General features: G+C 42.4%; 1 protein-coding gene across 4 annotated transcripts in view; it reads left to right on the top strand.

The window, feature by feature from the left end:
- Nucleotides 1–324: 324 nt before the first annotated feature.
- ARFIP1 (ARF interacting protein 1) overlaps nucleotides 325–17,447 on the top strand; it is an 85,412-nt gene continuing 68,289 nt past the window's right edge. The window contains exons 1-3 of one of the 4 annotated variants that reach the window (XM_075930060.1): nucleotides 326–506; nucleotides 2,273–2,338; nucleotides 10,604–10,683. In XM_075930060.1, the coding sequence (XP_075786175.1) occupies nucleotides 10,606–10,683 (78 nt within the window). In that variant the 5' untranslated portion in view covers nucleotides 326–506; nucleotides 2,273–2,338; nucleotides 10,604–10,605. Of the gene's footprint in view, nucleotides 507–2,272; nucleotides 2,339–10,603; nucleotides 10,684–17,447 lie in introns of all 4 variants that reach the window. The other 3 variants (XM_075930062.1, XM_075930059.1, XM_075930061.1) reach the window with 3 other exon arrangements.

Below are 17,447 nucleotides of genomic sequence, written 5' to 3' on the forward strand. Positions count from 1 at the left end.
GGCTTCAGCCCGCCCGGCCCCGGCACGTCAGCGAGAGACTCCCCGGGACCCAGCAGGTGGCGCGACGCCTCAGTCCTGCCCGCTGCCGGGCCGCACTCTGCTCGTGGGGCGGAGAAGGCGGCGGGCTCCCGTACCGGCCCCCTCGGAGCCCGCAGGCCGCGGCGCAGGGAGGCGAGAGGCGCGGCGGCCCCGAACATGGTTGCTAGGGCCGCGGTGCGGAGTGAGCGACGCCATCGACATGGACGCTCTTGGCTAGAGCGACTCTGCCACGTCACGGCCATAGAGGGGCCGGCGCTGCTCCCTTTCCGGCCAAGCACTTCCGGCTCCCGCTGGCGTTGGAAAAAGGGGAAAATAAAGGTGCAGTCTCGGCAGCGGAGCGGTTTCTGCCCGCCGGAGCCCCCCGCCCCTTCCCCGCGCCGGGCGTCACAGCCGCGGCCTCTCTGCCGGCCACCGCGGCGCAGGACGCGACCCGGGCGGGAGCGGCGCTTTAGCGGCGCCGCTGGCAGGTGAGAAAACGCGGCCCGCGGCGGGGGCTGCAGCCTCCGGAGGGCGGGCGGCTCCCGGCATCGAGCTCTGGTGCGGGCTGCTGCTGCTGCTGCCCGCGCGGGACGCAGCTCGTGGGTGGTGGGCGGGGAGTCGGGCCGCAGTCCCGTGTACGTGTCCCGTCCCGGCGGGGGCGCCCGGTAGCCGCTTCCTTGTGCGAGACGGGACGTGACCGTCCTTCTCCCCCAGCGATCGGGCCCGTGTCCCGCGGGTGGTGCCCATGCTGGGCTCGGGGAGCCGGGCACTCAGTGGCGGCGCTTCCCAGAGGGCACCACCGCTTCTCCGCGCCGCCGCTACTTACCTGTCAGCAGCTAAAGCTTTATCCTGACTCGTTTCAGCGTCCCCCGGGTTATCCCCTAGGGATCATTAGCGCAGAGCGCCCGGGTGGGCTGGAGAGGGTCTGCACGGGAGCACCGGTTGTGAGTTGCTGCGAGTGTTCACGTTCAGTTCTTATTTTCATCTGATCTTTTTACCGCCTTGAGACTTTCAGTAATTGGCATCTAAAGCTTGCTTGAAATGATCGAACAAATGGGTGTTTAATTGGTTGTTTCATTAAAAATGAAATACACGTAAATGAAAAGGGGGGAGCAAGATTTTTTTTGAAACAGTCACTTTGATCCTTTCTTCCAACACAGTGCTTAACCACACAAAAAGCCACGTACCATATTGATTACGTGGTAGTAAAAACAAAGAGGGGGAAGCCTGAAGAGGAAGTGGTACAAGACAATTTGTACAGTGTGAAAGATGTTAATTCTCTCAAAAGTCCTTTTAAATTAGACTTGTCCTCTTGTATGTATGTGGGATTTTTTTAATGGCTTATTGAGGACATTAGGACAAGTTTCTTTGATAGTTTACAGTTTAAAATAAAAGCTTCAATTTCTACCTGTACATCATTCATACGCTCTTTTGAAGAACTAGAGAGCCATTTTGTCATCAGGTAGAGTCACAAATCAGGGTGAAGTGTCGTATATTGCATTGTGGTGGTGGTACACATTGCACTTCAGTCCTCTACTTTCTTCCCCACTTTCATGGAATTACCAACATCTGTAATCTTCCATTTGCTCAGAAATCCTGCAGCCTTCTCACATGTGTTGGAAGCACTCTTGTGATTTAGATTCTGGTTGTAACCATATAGAAAGTGGAATGCCTCTTAAATGTAGAATTGTAAACTTTACACAGCACATATACAATATACCCTCTGATTACAGTGGGAGGAAGAACCTCAGGGAAGATGTAGAATAAATAGGCTATTTTATAGCATTTTTGAGGAGCTGTACAAAGTGACAAAATGGGGGCAAAATTACCATCCATCTACATGATCACCCATTATTTTAAATAGGAATATTATCTAAGATTTTATATCTTGTGGCCTAAACACTTAGTAGTACTTTCAGAACCAATATTTCCAAGTAGTGGCCTTGCATTCATGAGGGGATAAGAATATTTTGTAGTTTGTAACTCAGTGGCTTACAGTTCAAAAGCTGTTCTGTTGTGGACTATCAGTTTCAAACTGTGTGTGAAGGAGATTGGGGCAGTGACTGGAAAAGGATGAATTTGGACAGTTGTTGTTTTTAGTTGGCCTGTGTTTGATGTGTGTTAGGTAGAAAGAAATGAATTGGCCTTGGGGAATTTCAGTCTGTGCTCTGGTTTTTCAGGTGTAATTGTGTGTCAATCACAGTATTGCTAGTTCATTTAACCAAGTGGGAGTATGCTTTTTTTTTTTTAATAGGTTGGTTGTCTCTGCCTGCAGTGGAATGAAACAGAAGCATTGGCGGATAGCTGTGGCTTGGATGAAGTAGGGATGTGAACTTGTTAAAAATCCATGGGACAGCCAAACTTCATATTTCCTCTTTGATAAGTTTTTAAAAACAATAATAATAATAATAAACCAGAGAATCTCCAAAAGCTAATACTTTTTTGTAGCATTTTTCAGAGTATTTGCACACAGTTTACCTTGGAAATGTACCAGTGTCTGTTTAGAACTAGGCATGTGAAAGTGTAACTGTTGACACAGTTAACCAATAAGCCTGGACTCATCTGTTAATGTGCGTGGTTACACACGCATACTAATTAGAGGAAGCAGTGCAGGGGGCAACCTGCCCCCTCCCTGCCTGCTGTTTTGCCCCTCCCACCACATGTAACTGATTAATTTTTCAGCAGTTACACAATTACATAATTAAACACATTTTAATGTCTTTATTTAGAACATGTTTGTGCTAGACAGTGTCAAAGGATACCTCATGTTAGAAGTTGAGATGGAACCTTAAGCAAATTGAAATATACTTGAATCATGTCAGTTGACAACCTGCTGTTGTCACTGAGTTGTTACTGCTCCTTTTGATACTATTGTATTTGCAGAGTAAAAGAGGACCATACTGTGCTCGGAGTCTTTTAAAGCCAATGTTTTATTGGATAGATAGAGTATAGGAGCCTGCATGTACAGACTGCACTTCTTAAAGAATAGAGTCTGAGATGTAAATTTTAAATATGTGCAATGTAAAAAAAAAAAAGTCACGTGGGGAAAAATATTTTTCAGCCACTCTAAATTTTTAATAGGAGAGAGAGAGATGATAATCAGTGTGGATATAGTGTTATTTTGCATAGGTGACCGAGAAAATACACAATATGTTTGTATTTGAGATTAACAAGAACCATTCAGTCAGAGAGAGAGTACTGTTCTTCCAACATGGTAATCATGTGATAGTGAAGTCTTTGATACAGTAGTGGCCACTATCCTTAAGGAGCACAAAGAAGCAGTTTGGAATCCAGTCTTCCTCACTGCAGTGTGTGTGTTAGTCACTTACTACAAGAAATATGCGACTACTTAACAACAAATCCCTTGTTTGAAAGGGAGATCTTTCATTATTTTCTGTTTAAACAGTTATGGTTGGATTATAGTTATAAAGGAGGTGTCACCAAAAATACTCTTTTTACCTGTAGTAAAACCCAGAGATTAACTTCAGTAAGGTCACACAGCATAGCAGAGTTAATGTCTCTGGATTTGTAGTCTTGTATTTTAATCATGTTCAAAAAGGGCTTATTAGTCTCATAGTTCCTAGTGCAAACTTATCCCATCAAAGACATTCACACACGGCATTTTAAGTTCAAGGGCAGAAGCGAAGTATTGGCAGAGTTGTGTGGGGACACACATAGTGATCACTTGGTTGTAAGTTTGTTTGAAAGCACCTATTTGCATTACTTGCTGAAGTAGTTCATATAGCTTTCAGATCAATAAGAGCAAAAAATAATCTTTGTTTTGCTGCAAAGACCATTCTGAAAGAAATGAATATTCTTGCTTTTGTCATAAATGCTGCTCATTCTGCAGGTGATCTTGTATAATTCTATGTATTTACCTTTCTAAAATAAGGTCTGAGTCAGCTTACCATAATATAATTCAGGTAATTCATTTCTCCAGGTTTTCTATATCTGCTTATTATCTTATTTTACACAGCACAATGACCAACTGACTACTTGTGATCAGACTTTATGTAAATAAAATATTCAACAGAAATTGGAAGGTTGAAATATGATATGAAGATAATTAGTACTGCTGTATTGAACTTGGTTTTTCTGCATCTGGTGTGAAAGTTAATAAATATGAAATGCTAGAGGGCATATTCTACTCAGGGCAAGTCACCTTTCATTATACAAAAGATTATTGACAGTCCTGATTTTTTTTTTTTTTTAAAGACCAGCTGACTAATTCACAGGTTGTTCAAACAGTGTTGTATCATTTGTAGGTTTCAGCTATCTGGAGTTTTTTTCAGGATGGTCTTAATGTGCGGTTCTATTACAAAAAGTCATCATGTAAAAATAGCACTACTTTATTTAACAGAACTGTTACTGCTGTGCATTCAGAGAGCTGTTTGCTTGGTTTAGCATCAAAATCAAGAATTTAACTCTTGTTGGGCTGTATAGACAACAGTTAAGATAATACTGGATTTATTATTTATGCATTATGCACAAGTGCTATAGAGATTTACACCAGAGTAAATAGGGTTTATCCACCATCAGCCGGTGAGGGTTGGGAGGGGTGTGGGGGGAAGACAGGCTGGTTGAGAAACATGCTGGGCTGTTGGCCCAGAGTCACCCAGCTAAGTCTCTGGGCCAGAGCCTGCCTCTGGCACCCCAACTCCTCCCTTCCCCAATCCTCTGCCCCCCCCACACCCTCCTACTTCACATACCCAAGCCCTCTGCCTCCTGCACCCATATCCCCTCCCAGATCCAACACCCCAATGCCCTACCGCAGATCAAAATCCCCTTGTACTCTAGGTCACAACCCAAACTCCTGCACCTCAGTCCCCTGTTCTAGGTCACAACCCAAACCTCCGCACCCCAGTCCAGTGGCCCAGGTCACAGTCGCCTCCTTCACCCAAACTCCCTCTCAGACCCCCCCACTTCCTCCAGTACTATCATGGAAGAGTGTGGCCTTTGACCACTTTCCAAATTCTTGGAGTAGCCCCCCTTCAAAAATTATTGCCCACCCCCCTGCTCTACGCTGCACAGACCATGCAGACATTCAGGGCTGCAGCAGGAAGAGGCACCTTGTCCTGGAGCAATCTGCATCCCAAATCCTTCATCCCCTGCTCCACCCCAGAATCTGCAGCCCCAGTTGGACCCCTCCCTTTAGCCTGGAGTCCCTTCCCCCACCCTGAACATCTCAAGCCCAGGTCCATCCCAGATTGTACATCGTTAGCCAGAGCCCTCCCCCTCCATACCCCAACCCTCTTTCCCAGCCCTGAGTCCCTTCTGACACTCTGAACTCCTCAACCCCACTCCATTTCTGTATTAATTCATGCAACAAAATGTATTCTGCTTGTGTATGGGACAAATTAGAGGGAATGTTGATAGGGAGCCACTAGTAGCAGAAACATTTGGGGCACTCATTTATAATATAAGCATTGACATGCTCTTGCACTGGATTGAATTGCATCCCTACTAGGTGACATCCTCCCAAAAACTTCACCTCAAATGTGTTAACTAAATACAAATTTAGGGATTACCATGCCAATATCAGACCATCACATTGTTCATTCTACTTGTTGATTATATCTCTTCCCTCAACCCTTTATCTCCTGTCGATTTAGACCATGACTGTTTTAGGACAGGTACTGTCTTAATCTATGTATTCCACCTGTGCTTGAATTATTGATATGAGAGACTACAAAACACTAAACTAACAGTAAATTCTTTTATTCTCTCCAACAGTCAAATAATATTTTATATAATTTCTCTAAACGCGGCTCTAACAACCTATAAAATAAACAATTACTGTACCCAATACAACAAAATATTATTAAGCATGTTATCAAGATAATTCCCACCAGGTCAGACCTAGGGAAAACCATCTCATTCTGGCCTCCCCAATGATTAGGTGGGGCGGTGTCTCACAGAGAAGCTTTAGATTCATAACTCTTTTTATGCCCTTCCACAAGCAAATCAATTACCACTTCATCTAACAATCAATGTGAAACAGTTCATCCTACCTTTCAGATTTAATCTAAGTAAAGATTTACAACCTCCTTTCAATTTAGGGTTTTTCCTCATCTTTCCCCCTTCTTTGTGTTAACATTTTCTCCTTTTAAGATACATTCTTTTTGTGTTATTTAAAACTATCTGCAGTCACTCCTATTAATTGGAGGCCTTCTTTTCATGAACATCCCCTTATCTCATTAGTTATTCCTCGAACCAGACATAATCCTATTCCGTTCCTTCTGGCCTTAATCTCGTTATTTTCTAGGTCTTCTTCCTACTTGCTTGTCAGGGTCTTAAAAAAACCAACTGATGTTTGGTTAAGGAAATATAACTCTGATTCTTTAATTTTATATTTATTCTGCAGCCTAGAATAATTAATCCCCTGGTCTTGGTTGGGATCCCTGAGTGCTATAATGACTGACATTTAAACACCCGCACTCCCACACATACCTGTTTGTTTGTAAACTTGCATATTTTCTCTAGAACTTGAACAGGGTACACATTTGCAAGTAAAACCATACTTTAAAAAGATAAAAGTGCTGATAGAGATAAGGGCACCTTCTGCTTTATGAATGATCACAAAACCAGTAATAGTCATGGTTCAGAATTTATTTTTGTGCTGCTCTCCCATCATAGACAGTCATGCTTTCCATGACTAATAAATATAGGATTCGAGGCAAAGGCTTCAGTGCGTAACCCAGATGATGGTCTGATGCGTCTTGCTTGTGGAGCTCCTGCTATTTGGCAGTAGCCTGTTTCTGGATAGTAGCAGCTACAGGCCCCTCTCACAAGCTAGTTTAAAAGGCTAGAATGGAGCTCTATGGTGATCTTGTCTGATTTTCTATCACAGGCCATGGAACTGCCACAAAATAATGGAGAAAGTAATAATGTTTAGTGGCAAATCAGAAGAGAAATTATGAGCATAGGGCCTAAAGGGTGATGTAGTTTAGACGTACCCTATGTGACATCAAGGATCTCTGCAGCCCCATGTTGGCAATCAGTGCTTCACATACACTGTTACGGCTCAATCCCCCAACATGACACTATGCTGCAGAGTTGGGGGGCTGGTTAGCAGGATAATCTCTGCAAAATCTGTCTCTCTGATTCCCAGAGACAAATTTATTCAATCTCAGTCTCCCTGAGATTAAAAAAAAAAAAGACAAGACCGGTTCTTCACTGCTACTACCCAAGTGATTCCAAGAAAATCAGAGAAGAGATCACTTGGGAATCCCCTCTCTAAGGCAAAGCTCTTCCCCGTCCCCCAACCTCTGTTTTGCTTGGAGTTGGGAAAACAGAGAGAATCCACAGACAACAATAGACTCTGCCCTTGTAACTAGGCCCTTAATCCTAAGGATGCAACAATCAACCAATACCGGTTAATTAGAATAAAAATAAAACTCTTTTATTATCAAAACAAAACTAATGTTGCAAGCATAGTAAATTGGATAGGCGGAAAATAGCCACAATTTGATACATATACTCAGGGAAAGTCTGTGGGCTGTAATCCTTAGATACAGAAGAGAAAAACAATTAGCCAGTTCATGGTTCCACACCCCCAAACAAGGAAAACAATAAACCCTGACAGACTATATAAGCTTTTCCCTACTTACACATTTCAAGAAGTCCGTTCTTGGAGAAAGTGTCTTCCATCTTCCTCAATACTTAAGAGAAACTGCTGTGATCTCAGATAAAGGAGAGAGAGGAAAAACCCCTCTCTTTTTTTTTTTCAATTTGAAATTCCTACCTGCATTGTTATTGGCTGATTGCCCAAATCCCCCCCAGCCAACACCTTTGCTAGGTACCTAAGTTAACCTCTTAGTGTCTGGGTGCTGGTCAATGCTCCTTCTGATCATGACATACGCAGACCTGCAAAACCTGGGGTTAATGTATAAATAGCTGAAATGGACATGAATGTTATTTTTGCTGCATAAATTCTGTTCTATTAATTTATTAAGCTTTTAATGTATTAGATTTTTGTACTGATTTCATTATAGAATAAAATTGTATTATTTGAAATGTAAATTCATCTTTATTATGTCACAGCATATGCTGATGAGTGCTCAGTTAATTCTGAAAGCAACCAATTACCTCTTACTGTAAGGTGTCTCAGCTCATAAATCAGTCACAAAATTAATAAGTTAAATAAAAATGTTATATTCCTATGTGTGTAACAGTCACCTCACACACACCACAAAAGAGCAAGGCCAGACAGAGCACACTACAACAATACACATTGCTCTGGCTTGCTTTAAAGTGGTCTTTCAAAGCTTCCCTGTAGCTCTTGTTGAGTCTTCTAATAGCCTTTGTATGTGGCAGTTTAAATTCACCAGACAGCGTCTCCACCTCTATCCTCCCCCTAGGAGATACTTTGCCCCTTTGGTTCATAGATATTATGAAACTATTTTTGTGAAATGGGGGGCTGGTAGAGAGGGTGCAAAGTAGTGTGTCAAAAACAGCCCTGGTAATTGGCCGATTCACCACTTCTTAGTACAATATGAAGTACAAGGCAGGCAGCTTTAATCATTGCGATGTTTTTCCACTGTGGTCTAGTCTTATGAGTGGACAATATCAGTGACCCTTGAAATGAACAAAAACATATTAAGCTGTCATTTTGTGCCTGCTGAGCAGTGGGTCATTCGTAGCGGGATGAGATTAATGACTTTTCATGACTTGGCCTCCAAAGTGGTTTTCCCAGCTCCAAATTGATTCTCAGCTGACCAATAGCAATCTGGTATTGCAAGCTTCCACTGTGCAATCTCCACTTGCTTCTAAGTTGTCAGTGCAGCTCTCCTTTTGTTGTCCCTGTGCTGAAGGCCAGGGCCAAACTCCGTGGACATATGCTGGAATGTGGCCTCGTACATACAAAGGTTCTGTAACCACTGCACATTGTCCCAAATGTGCATTATGATGGGATCTCACTGGTCAGTGCTTAATTTTCAGGTTCAGAAGCAGTACTTCACCAGACCTGCTCGATGAATGCCATCAACAACCTTGATTTAGTTCTTGTGTTCCACAGCAATCTGTCCTCCAAGGAATTCTCATGCTCCCCACTCATTTAGTAATTTTTTCAGCTCTGGAAATGCTTCAGGATTGTGAGTCCTGTGCTTGCAGTGTTCATGACAAAGAGCTATGCAGGCTTGATGCCTCTGTCAGAGATGGTGACAGCCAGGAAGCCAATGCAGGTTTATGGGCTTTTGGAAAAAAAGTCATAAAAATTATGGGATAGTGATACCATTATGGAATGGAGGTATTTGCAACCTGGGAAGTTGATGGTATGCTCCCAGTCACTGCTGCATAACTTATTTTGCTTCATGATACAAAACTTCCCAAAAGTGAAATAGATGTTGGGGTGCAGGGCTGTCCCTACCAGTCCTGGTGTCTTATGCAACCTAGCACTGGTACCTCCTGGTACCAATGGGCACTGAGCCAGGGGGAATGGGCAAACAGGCAGGGAATGGTGGTGGGGGTTGGAGCCTGTGTGCAACATGCAGCTACTAGGGTACCATGACATTTGGGACAATTTGGTGCCCCAATTTTGTGGTGCCTTATGCAGCTGCATGTTTTGCATATGGATAGGGATGGCCTGGGTGGAGAGTTGTACAGTGAGATGTCAGCCACGGTGCTCCATGTTCTGCATTGGCACACTCACTCCTAGTAAGTACATGCATAGCTGACACAAGGAGTCAAGTGCACACAATTGATGTACTAACTACAGCAACCGTATGTCCACATTCCTTGAGTCAACAAGTTTGTAGTGTAGATATGGCCTTAAACACTTATTGCCTCAAAGTATCAAGGTGTAGCAATATAGTAATCTAAGATCAAGTGTTTGAATTTGGGCTCAAGCCTAATCCCTCCTTTATGTCTACACATACATCATGCTAATCGAGGGTCTCAGAACCCCGCGAGAGTGGAGGATGTGAGCCCTAGTCAAGCCGGGATCCTGGGCTCCAGCCTTATTCTTTTCAGGGTCCGTGTAGCCCCACTGAAATTGTTCCAGGGAGGTCTGCGAAAAGTATCCCACAATGCCAAGGCTAACTTTTATACCTCAAGTAGTAATGTTTTGTGAACAGTAAAGTTTTGCCACATTACACCGCGAACAAAGTTCTAAAATGGCCATGTTTTCAGGAAGGCACTAGTGGATCTGGATAGTTGGACTGTGGCACACTGTGTAGATTTTGGAGCCTCTGGCTGGGAGCTAGGATTCAACAATTAGAATGAGTGTAGGTGCTCATGCCCTAGGTTAACAAACTGAGGGCTTGCGTTTTTCTCTGATGGTGGACACCAAAACCATTCGGTCTAGCTCAGGTATCTGTGATGTGCTTATGATGATCTCTAGCTGTTAAGAGATCAGACTAATTAATCTGCCAAACATTGGTTTATTGAAGCTGTCTTTGACTTTTTATAACATGTTCCACTATTCAGTAGCAACTATAGTAAATTTAGAAGAATTACATTTAATGCAGAAAAAGCATGGCATTAATGTTGTCTGAAAGTTCGTTATTTTTATCAGTAATGCCTGTGAGGTACAACTTCTAACCACTTGCATAAGAATTAATGCATGCTCAACATATTTCATTTTCAGGTATGTCAGGACACAGCAACGATACTACAGCAGTTGATGAATCTCATCCAGCCGCAGAAGAGGTCCTGTCTGACTCTGAGGTGATTGGGTGATATTTGTGTAACATTGTAAAATCAACCAATCCCAGTAACAGTTTCAGACTGCTAAAAAAGCTTATATAAATACATAATAAATTTTTTGTGTGTGTACAAATGCATGTGGTGCTGCTAGATTTATATTCCGACATTTTTTTAAAATTTTGGGTCTGGTTCCAGATAGGGTAGTTTCACTTGCTGAAGATACCAGGGTAAATCCATATTTGAGGATTTCTTCAGCCAGTAACTTTCCTGCTGTACTCTGCTCCAATTCCATTTTATAAGCTAAACAGGGTTAAGTGGCTTTGGGGACTAGAAGGACCACATAGGTATTATATGAAGAAGCGCTCATAATTAAAAAGATGAGTTTTCCCTTAGTCTGCCTGGATAAGTTCCTCAGCATGATGATAAGGGACATTGCATAAAGTGAAAATAAAAACAGAGAATCTGATCACTTGTAGTTGATTAAGGTAGTGAACGCTGGCATCCTTCAGGAGGAAGAGGACTATATTAGACATTATTTTAATGACTAAAATATTATTTGGTTGAGTTTGGGTAAGAAGTAAACAAATGACTTAGGAAAAAATGTTCTTTGACATTTTGAGGGGGTTAAAACATTAGCAGTCTTATGCATGCTCATAATACATGTCAATCTGAAGAGTGTGAATAACTTGGCAATGCACAGCCCATTGCCACTGGGGGGATGTACTGCAATCCCTTTCTCATGTAGCTGACATGGGAAGAGAATATTGTCCGTAGAATTACCTCAGTGGAATAAAATACAGGACTATGTAGCACTTTAAAGACTAAGCACTTTAGTCTTTAAAGTGCTACATAGTCCTGTATTTTGTTTCAGCTACACCAGACTAACACGGCTACATTTCTATCACTATTCTCAGTGGAATAGTTTCTGTTAACTCAAACTTTAAAAATGCACTTTATTTTTATATTTTGTTTTTCTTTTAATTATCTAAAATTCACTTCTAATTTCATTCTTGTAAAATGAAATTATCTCCCAAAGTTGGTGGTGAAAATCCAAGGAACTTGTGCAGTAGTCTCACTTGATGCAGACATGACTTTGACCATGAACTAGAAGTACTTCTCAAATGCTGACTCAGAGGATTTGGGTTTTCTGGCCTCTCTGCTGCCAGCTTCACCTCCTGCCCTGCTGCCCCATTGGGCTTCCTGGCTCCCTTGAGCAGCCTAGCTGGGTTGAACGTGCTGGGCTTTCCACTCCTCTGCAGCCCAGTTGAGTTGTGTGCCAGTCTACCACAGTGGGTTCCTCCCCCCTTCCCACATTGCTCCAGGCTCCTGGCTCAACCATCCAACCTGGCCCCTCCGCAGCACACCAGTACTCTCTGTTCCTGGAACATCCATGGTCCTGCCAGAGTTTGGATGTTGCTGGATCAGAGAGTTTCAGTTTATAGAGGTACAACCTGTAGTAACCTATGAAAATGAGGTACACTGTAAATTTCAGTTGTAATTCTGTAAAATCTTTTTCCCCCAAGATGAGACCTGGCCACTTACACTTTCTTGGGACTGCCCATTTAAGGTCCCATCATGTGTTAACTGTCCTAAATGGAGGCAATGAGGGTGCAGCCCCTTTTTGGCACTGGCCATTTTGTAAGAGCATGAATGCATAAAAATGTTTGGCTTAGTCTGGCTTATGTCCAACTTATTGTATTTTTGTTTGGTAGTGAAGTGAATCATGAAATAAAATTCCCTGAAATGCCAATAAAGTCATTCATTGATGAAAGACATTTGAGCAAAATGTTTATTAAACGAATTGTTTGTAATCCAGAATGTGGTCCCTGTTAAACTAATGTGTTTTTATGACAATATAGGACAGGCTTCACCTCTTTTAAACTCAACCTAACTTCCTATCTGTATGAAGAATATAGACTCTTGCATAATTGATAGGATAACAAATTAACTGCAGTTCCACATACAGAAACAACTGGAGTCATCATGCCAAAATAACTAATGGTATTCCATTTCAAGTTGAAACAGGCCATAATTCTATCATAACTTGTTCTGTATAGAGATTTACTGTATGATAATTCAGTTCTGGAGCAATTTTTAAAAACAATTCAGCTATTTATAGGTTTCTTAAAATAAGGCTTACTTTTGAGAGGTGTTTAGCATCTCTGAGCCTACTGTTCTTTCATAACAGCGGAACAGATTGCCTGTCTACCTGCCAACTTCTTCTAGTGTGTTTAAAACATACCCTAAATATGTACTGTAGAGCCATAGGGCTTATAGTGAACTTAAGTGTATTTTTAGCTACATCATCACTCAATCAACATTTTTTGGGTTTCATTTTGGGAGGGGTAAGAGGAAAAACTGACTAATTGCTACACATTGAACATACTGTATAGTAAAACAGGAGGGTTTGTTTGAACAGTGCTTGATCCATTTCAGGAAAATGTGAAGATTTCCAAGAGCAAGGGAATTCAGGTGACTTGCAAAAAAGGGTTGGCTTCATTGAGCATTATCAAGAGGATGCAGTTTGAACTGCACAATTCTTCTTTTTCTTTCAAACTCCACCTGAAGGCTGAAAATGTAGAGTCTATTTTAAGTATTTCTAAGGTGTTTGTCATACAGGGTATCTTTGTATTTTCAGAGCATTCCTGTACCCTTGTGCTGCATATTTCCAAAGCAAGTTTGGGAGAGTGTGGCATATTATATTTGTGCCACTAAATATTTTCAGTGCTTTGAAAAAATTATCAGAGCTGACATAGTTCTACTTGAATCCCAAGACCTAAGTTTTCTAGTCATCATATATATAGTAGCCCAGTGTCTGAGAGTCTGTAACGCCAAAATGCTGGCTGTTCCCTCTGGGGGGTGCTGTTGCCTGAAATGCTGGCTGTTCCCTCTGGGCGGCCCGTGCTGCATGGGGAGTGCAGGGCCCAAATGACCGCTTGCTCCCCCACGGCGGCCCGGCTGAGCGACGCAGAAGTCAGCCGAGTGCCACGGTGGGAGATGAAGGATGGCAAGGTGGTGACATGCGGCGTGACAGCGGCTCCAGGTCCCGCCCCCTGGCCATGAAGGTCACCGCCCCGCCCCCCTTCACCTCCTGCCGTGGCACTCGGCTGACTTCTGCGCCGCTCAGCCAGGCCGTCGTGTGGGAGCAAGCGGCGCAAGCGACCATTTGGGCTCCGTACCCCCCATGCAGCACATGGAGTGCGGAGCCCAAACGGCCATTTGGGATCTGCGGTCCCCCAAGTGAGAGGCAGGAGGGGGAGGAGAAGTGAAAGAGAGAGACGGAGAGAGTGGCAGGAGGCAGAGGAGAGCTCTGAGAGAGGAGGAGGAGAAGAGAGAGAGGAGGCAGCTCAGGAGAGAAGACCGACGTGGAGGAGAGACCTGAAAATCCCGTCTTATGATGGGCTAATTGGCTATTATAATATAATTTCCATAGAAAAGGACTTGTTTTACTAACACTATTTAGGCATTGCATTTAGATGCTCATTGCTGCAATATCTGAAAATCTTGATTATACCCTCCAAATCAGGGAATGTACAGTTTTAGCTCAGTTACCTTGTGTATTTATTACAAAAGAGAAAGTAACACTTTTGCTGAACTGGAAAAGATAAATTGCCAGTAAGCATATAAACAGGGTACATAGTGCTGAAAGGGTTAAAGAGTTCATAATGTTAAATATTCACAACAGCTCATGCACATCAGATGTGACAAAGCAGGAAGAGCTAGGTTCCTGAATGCCGTCAAACAGCTGATTACTACAGGTGGGAGATGCGGTGGTAGGAAGTTGCTGATCCCCAGGACTGGGGGCGGGGGTGGGGGAGGAGAGAGGCTGCTGTTCTACCCTGATCCCAAGCCTCCACTTGCTATCAGGTAGCCAAAGAACATTATAAGCAAACATTGCATAACTTTAAATGGGTAAGTTCTCAAATAGATCTGAGATATAACAACAAAACAACTTTAATGCAGACAATGCCGTTGAGAAGTTACTGTTTGTGCTACATAAGAGCACCTTCAGATAGTGAAAGACATGGTAAATTTAATTTTTACTTCATTTCTGTTAAAGGACATTATTTTGTGTAGCAATTTAAAGTGCGCAGACTATGGATGGATATTTGCTTAATCTCAATCATACTAGACTAATGTAGTTTTTGTCGACAAAGATTTCATGTGAAAGAGGAATTGTTCATTATACATCTTAATACCAACAGTGTTTCTGTGGCTTAGATCTGCCCCTCCCATTCATCATTGCATGGACCATCTTCCTTCCTATTGACAATGGAAAAATATCCTTGTTAAAAACTGCAATAATTGCTTATCCAGAAAAATGTTGGGAAAGCATTTGGTGTTTTTCTTAGCTTCTGATGGGATGCTAGCATAGGGCTGGGCAAGATACTTCACTGAGGCTGGATTCAGCCCACCTAACACTTTGGTCTGGCCCACAGACTGTGTATAGCCACTTTCTATTTATATCCTGCTTCCTGTGTCACTGAAGGCACTGGCTCAGGCAGCAGGATCCTATTCAAATTCCTAAAGGCTCCTGTTTGCAGTACTATCCCAGCAGGCACCAGAGCTGCGAGCCCTTTAAATAGCCATATCAACCTCAGGCGGCTCCCAGGCAATGTGGAAGTGGTGGGTCATGAGCCCTTTTCTAAGTTTTTACTTCGAAGCCTCTGAACAACTCTGTGGGGAGGCTAGTCCTCAGCCCTGCCCCGGCTCCACCCCTGGAAGGGGTGGAACCGGTCTGTGTCCATGTACCAAAATTAAGTGGCCGCCACTGCAAAAATTATTGCCTACCCCCACTCTAGCAGGTTGAAACAAGCATTATGTTGGAGTAGAGAGATGTGGTTTTTTTGTTATTGCTGCTGCTTTGGTGATGGGTATATGAACCTAAAATCCCATTTTTAAATTTTGGGGATTTTTTTTGTAATACTTATTAATTCACTTGGCTAAAGTTTTTTAGGGAGTACCTGCTTCACAATTGCAACTTTATTTCACTAGTGCTAAGAGAGAGTTAAATATGAAAATCAGTTGATTTTTTGGTGGACCAAGTGGAGAATGAAATTAAAAATATAAAATTTTAGATTTTCTTCGACCTTTACACTTGCTTGCAGTGTTCTTTATAATTTTCCTAAAAGACAGGAAGATCATAGTTTGTAAACAAGAGTGCTAAGAATCGGAAATGCACTTGTCTCTTTTTTCCCTACCACTACCTCTATATTCACCTGAAAGTAACACTTGATCAACATTTAAGGGACTTTTTTGTTTCTCCACACTCTTTCCCTGTTTTTACACGTGTAGCTTGATAGGAATGCAAGTTGTGAAGAGTCTTTTAAAGTATAGAATTATTGAAGTACATTAGTGCTGCTAGACCACATTTTATAGATCTTGCATAAAACCTTTTATATTGTACTGAAAGAGCATAGCATGTCAAAATGGGCAAGCCTTTGCACCTTTTTAACCCAATAGGGCTGTTAATGTTTCTATCTTTAATGGCTAGTGTTCTTGCTTTGTGACTCATGCAATGGACTGTCTGACACACACAGGAAGCTTAAGATTTATCCCTAGTTCCTGTCCCCTTCCACAAGGAAGCAGAGGTTGGGAATACTGAAGAGTTTGAGCGTGGCTTGCTGGGGAAGAAGCCGCCGCATTTTGGTCTTTCACATTTCACTGTGTACTTTTTTGCTGATGGATGAAATGATGATCTTTTCTTCAAAAGATTGAGTGGATACTTCATTATTTATTGTCTGATTTTATTTTTTAAAGCATGCATGCATGCGTAATTCATTTAATGTTAATTTGGTTTGGAAAATACACTGGTGATAGAGAAACACATGGGTTCAAATCCATGCTTGAGACACATGTACATTTAGTGCTTGGTTAGAAAATGAATCAACGGTTATTTGAGTCTAGGGAGAACCTCAAGTTGCCAGTAAAACAAGGAATGTTTCATGGACTAGACTCATTCTGTCAGCAACACAGTTTAAACAATGGTGGAAGTTTGATAAAGCATAACACGCTTTATCAGTATGAATTATGCAGGCCTTCCCAAACCAGTGACAGAAAACTTCATGTAGTACAAAGCTTTCACTGTGTGGGGGCAGAAGAGATGCTGGTTTGCTGTTTGAAGGCATAATTTGTTGTATAAAATGTTCAGTCTTCTTTCCTCCAGCTATTGGAAAAAGATAAGATGCTTTTTTGTCCAACTGCTGTGGTGGAAATGGGAAAACATGGTATTCAATCTGCTCTTTCTTCAGTCTCTTCCCTTTTGGGACTCACTACCACACAAAAGCCTCCTGTAACTGTCTGCTATTGCTTACAACTTTACCAAGCAGTGACAGTGTGAAGCTGAAGTGATTCTTTGAGTAGCAGGAGTATTGATTGTTGATTTGAGACTGCTGCTTCTGGCAGAGCCACAAACAGCAACAGAAACCCTGTAGTAGTTTGGGCCAGAACACAGGCTGCATTGGCATAATTTGCAATGTAAGGGCTAGAATCATAACTTATTTAAAAATGAGAGCTAAAACTCTGCAGCAATTGATTATTAAAGCCATTTCACTCACCAGGAAACAGTTGCTGGCTGCTTGCCATGATGAAGTGGGGTTTTCAAGACTGGCTCATTTCATTAAGTACAGTACTTTGGAACATGATGGATATGACAAGTGCTCTGTGTGCCATCTGTCACTGCGTACAAAAGCTTAAAAGTATAAACAGTTTATTTCTTCAGAGTCTTATGTATTTAATTCTACTTCTCAGATTCTGATCTGTATGTACAGGTAAACAGAATGACC

This window comes from Pelodiscus sinensis, chromosome 5, assembly GCF_049634645.1.
Source record: "Pelodiscus sinensis isolate JC-2024 chromosome 5, ASM4963464v1, whole genome shotgun sequence".
In the NCBI taxonomy this organism is placed as follows: domain Eukaryota; kingdom Metazoa; phylum Chordata; order Testudines; family Trionychidae; genus Pelodiscus; species Pelodiscus sinensis.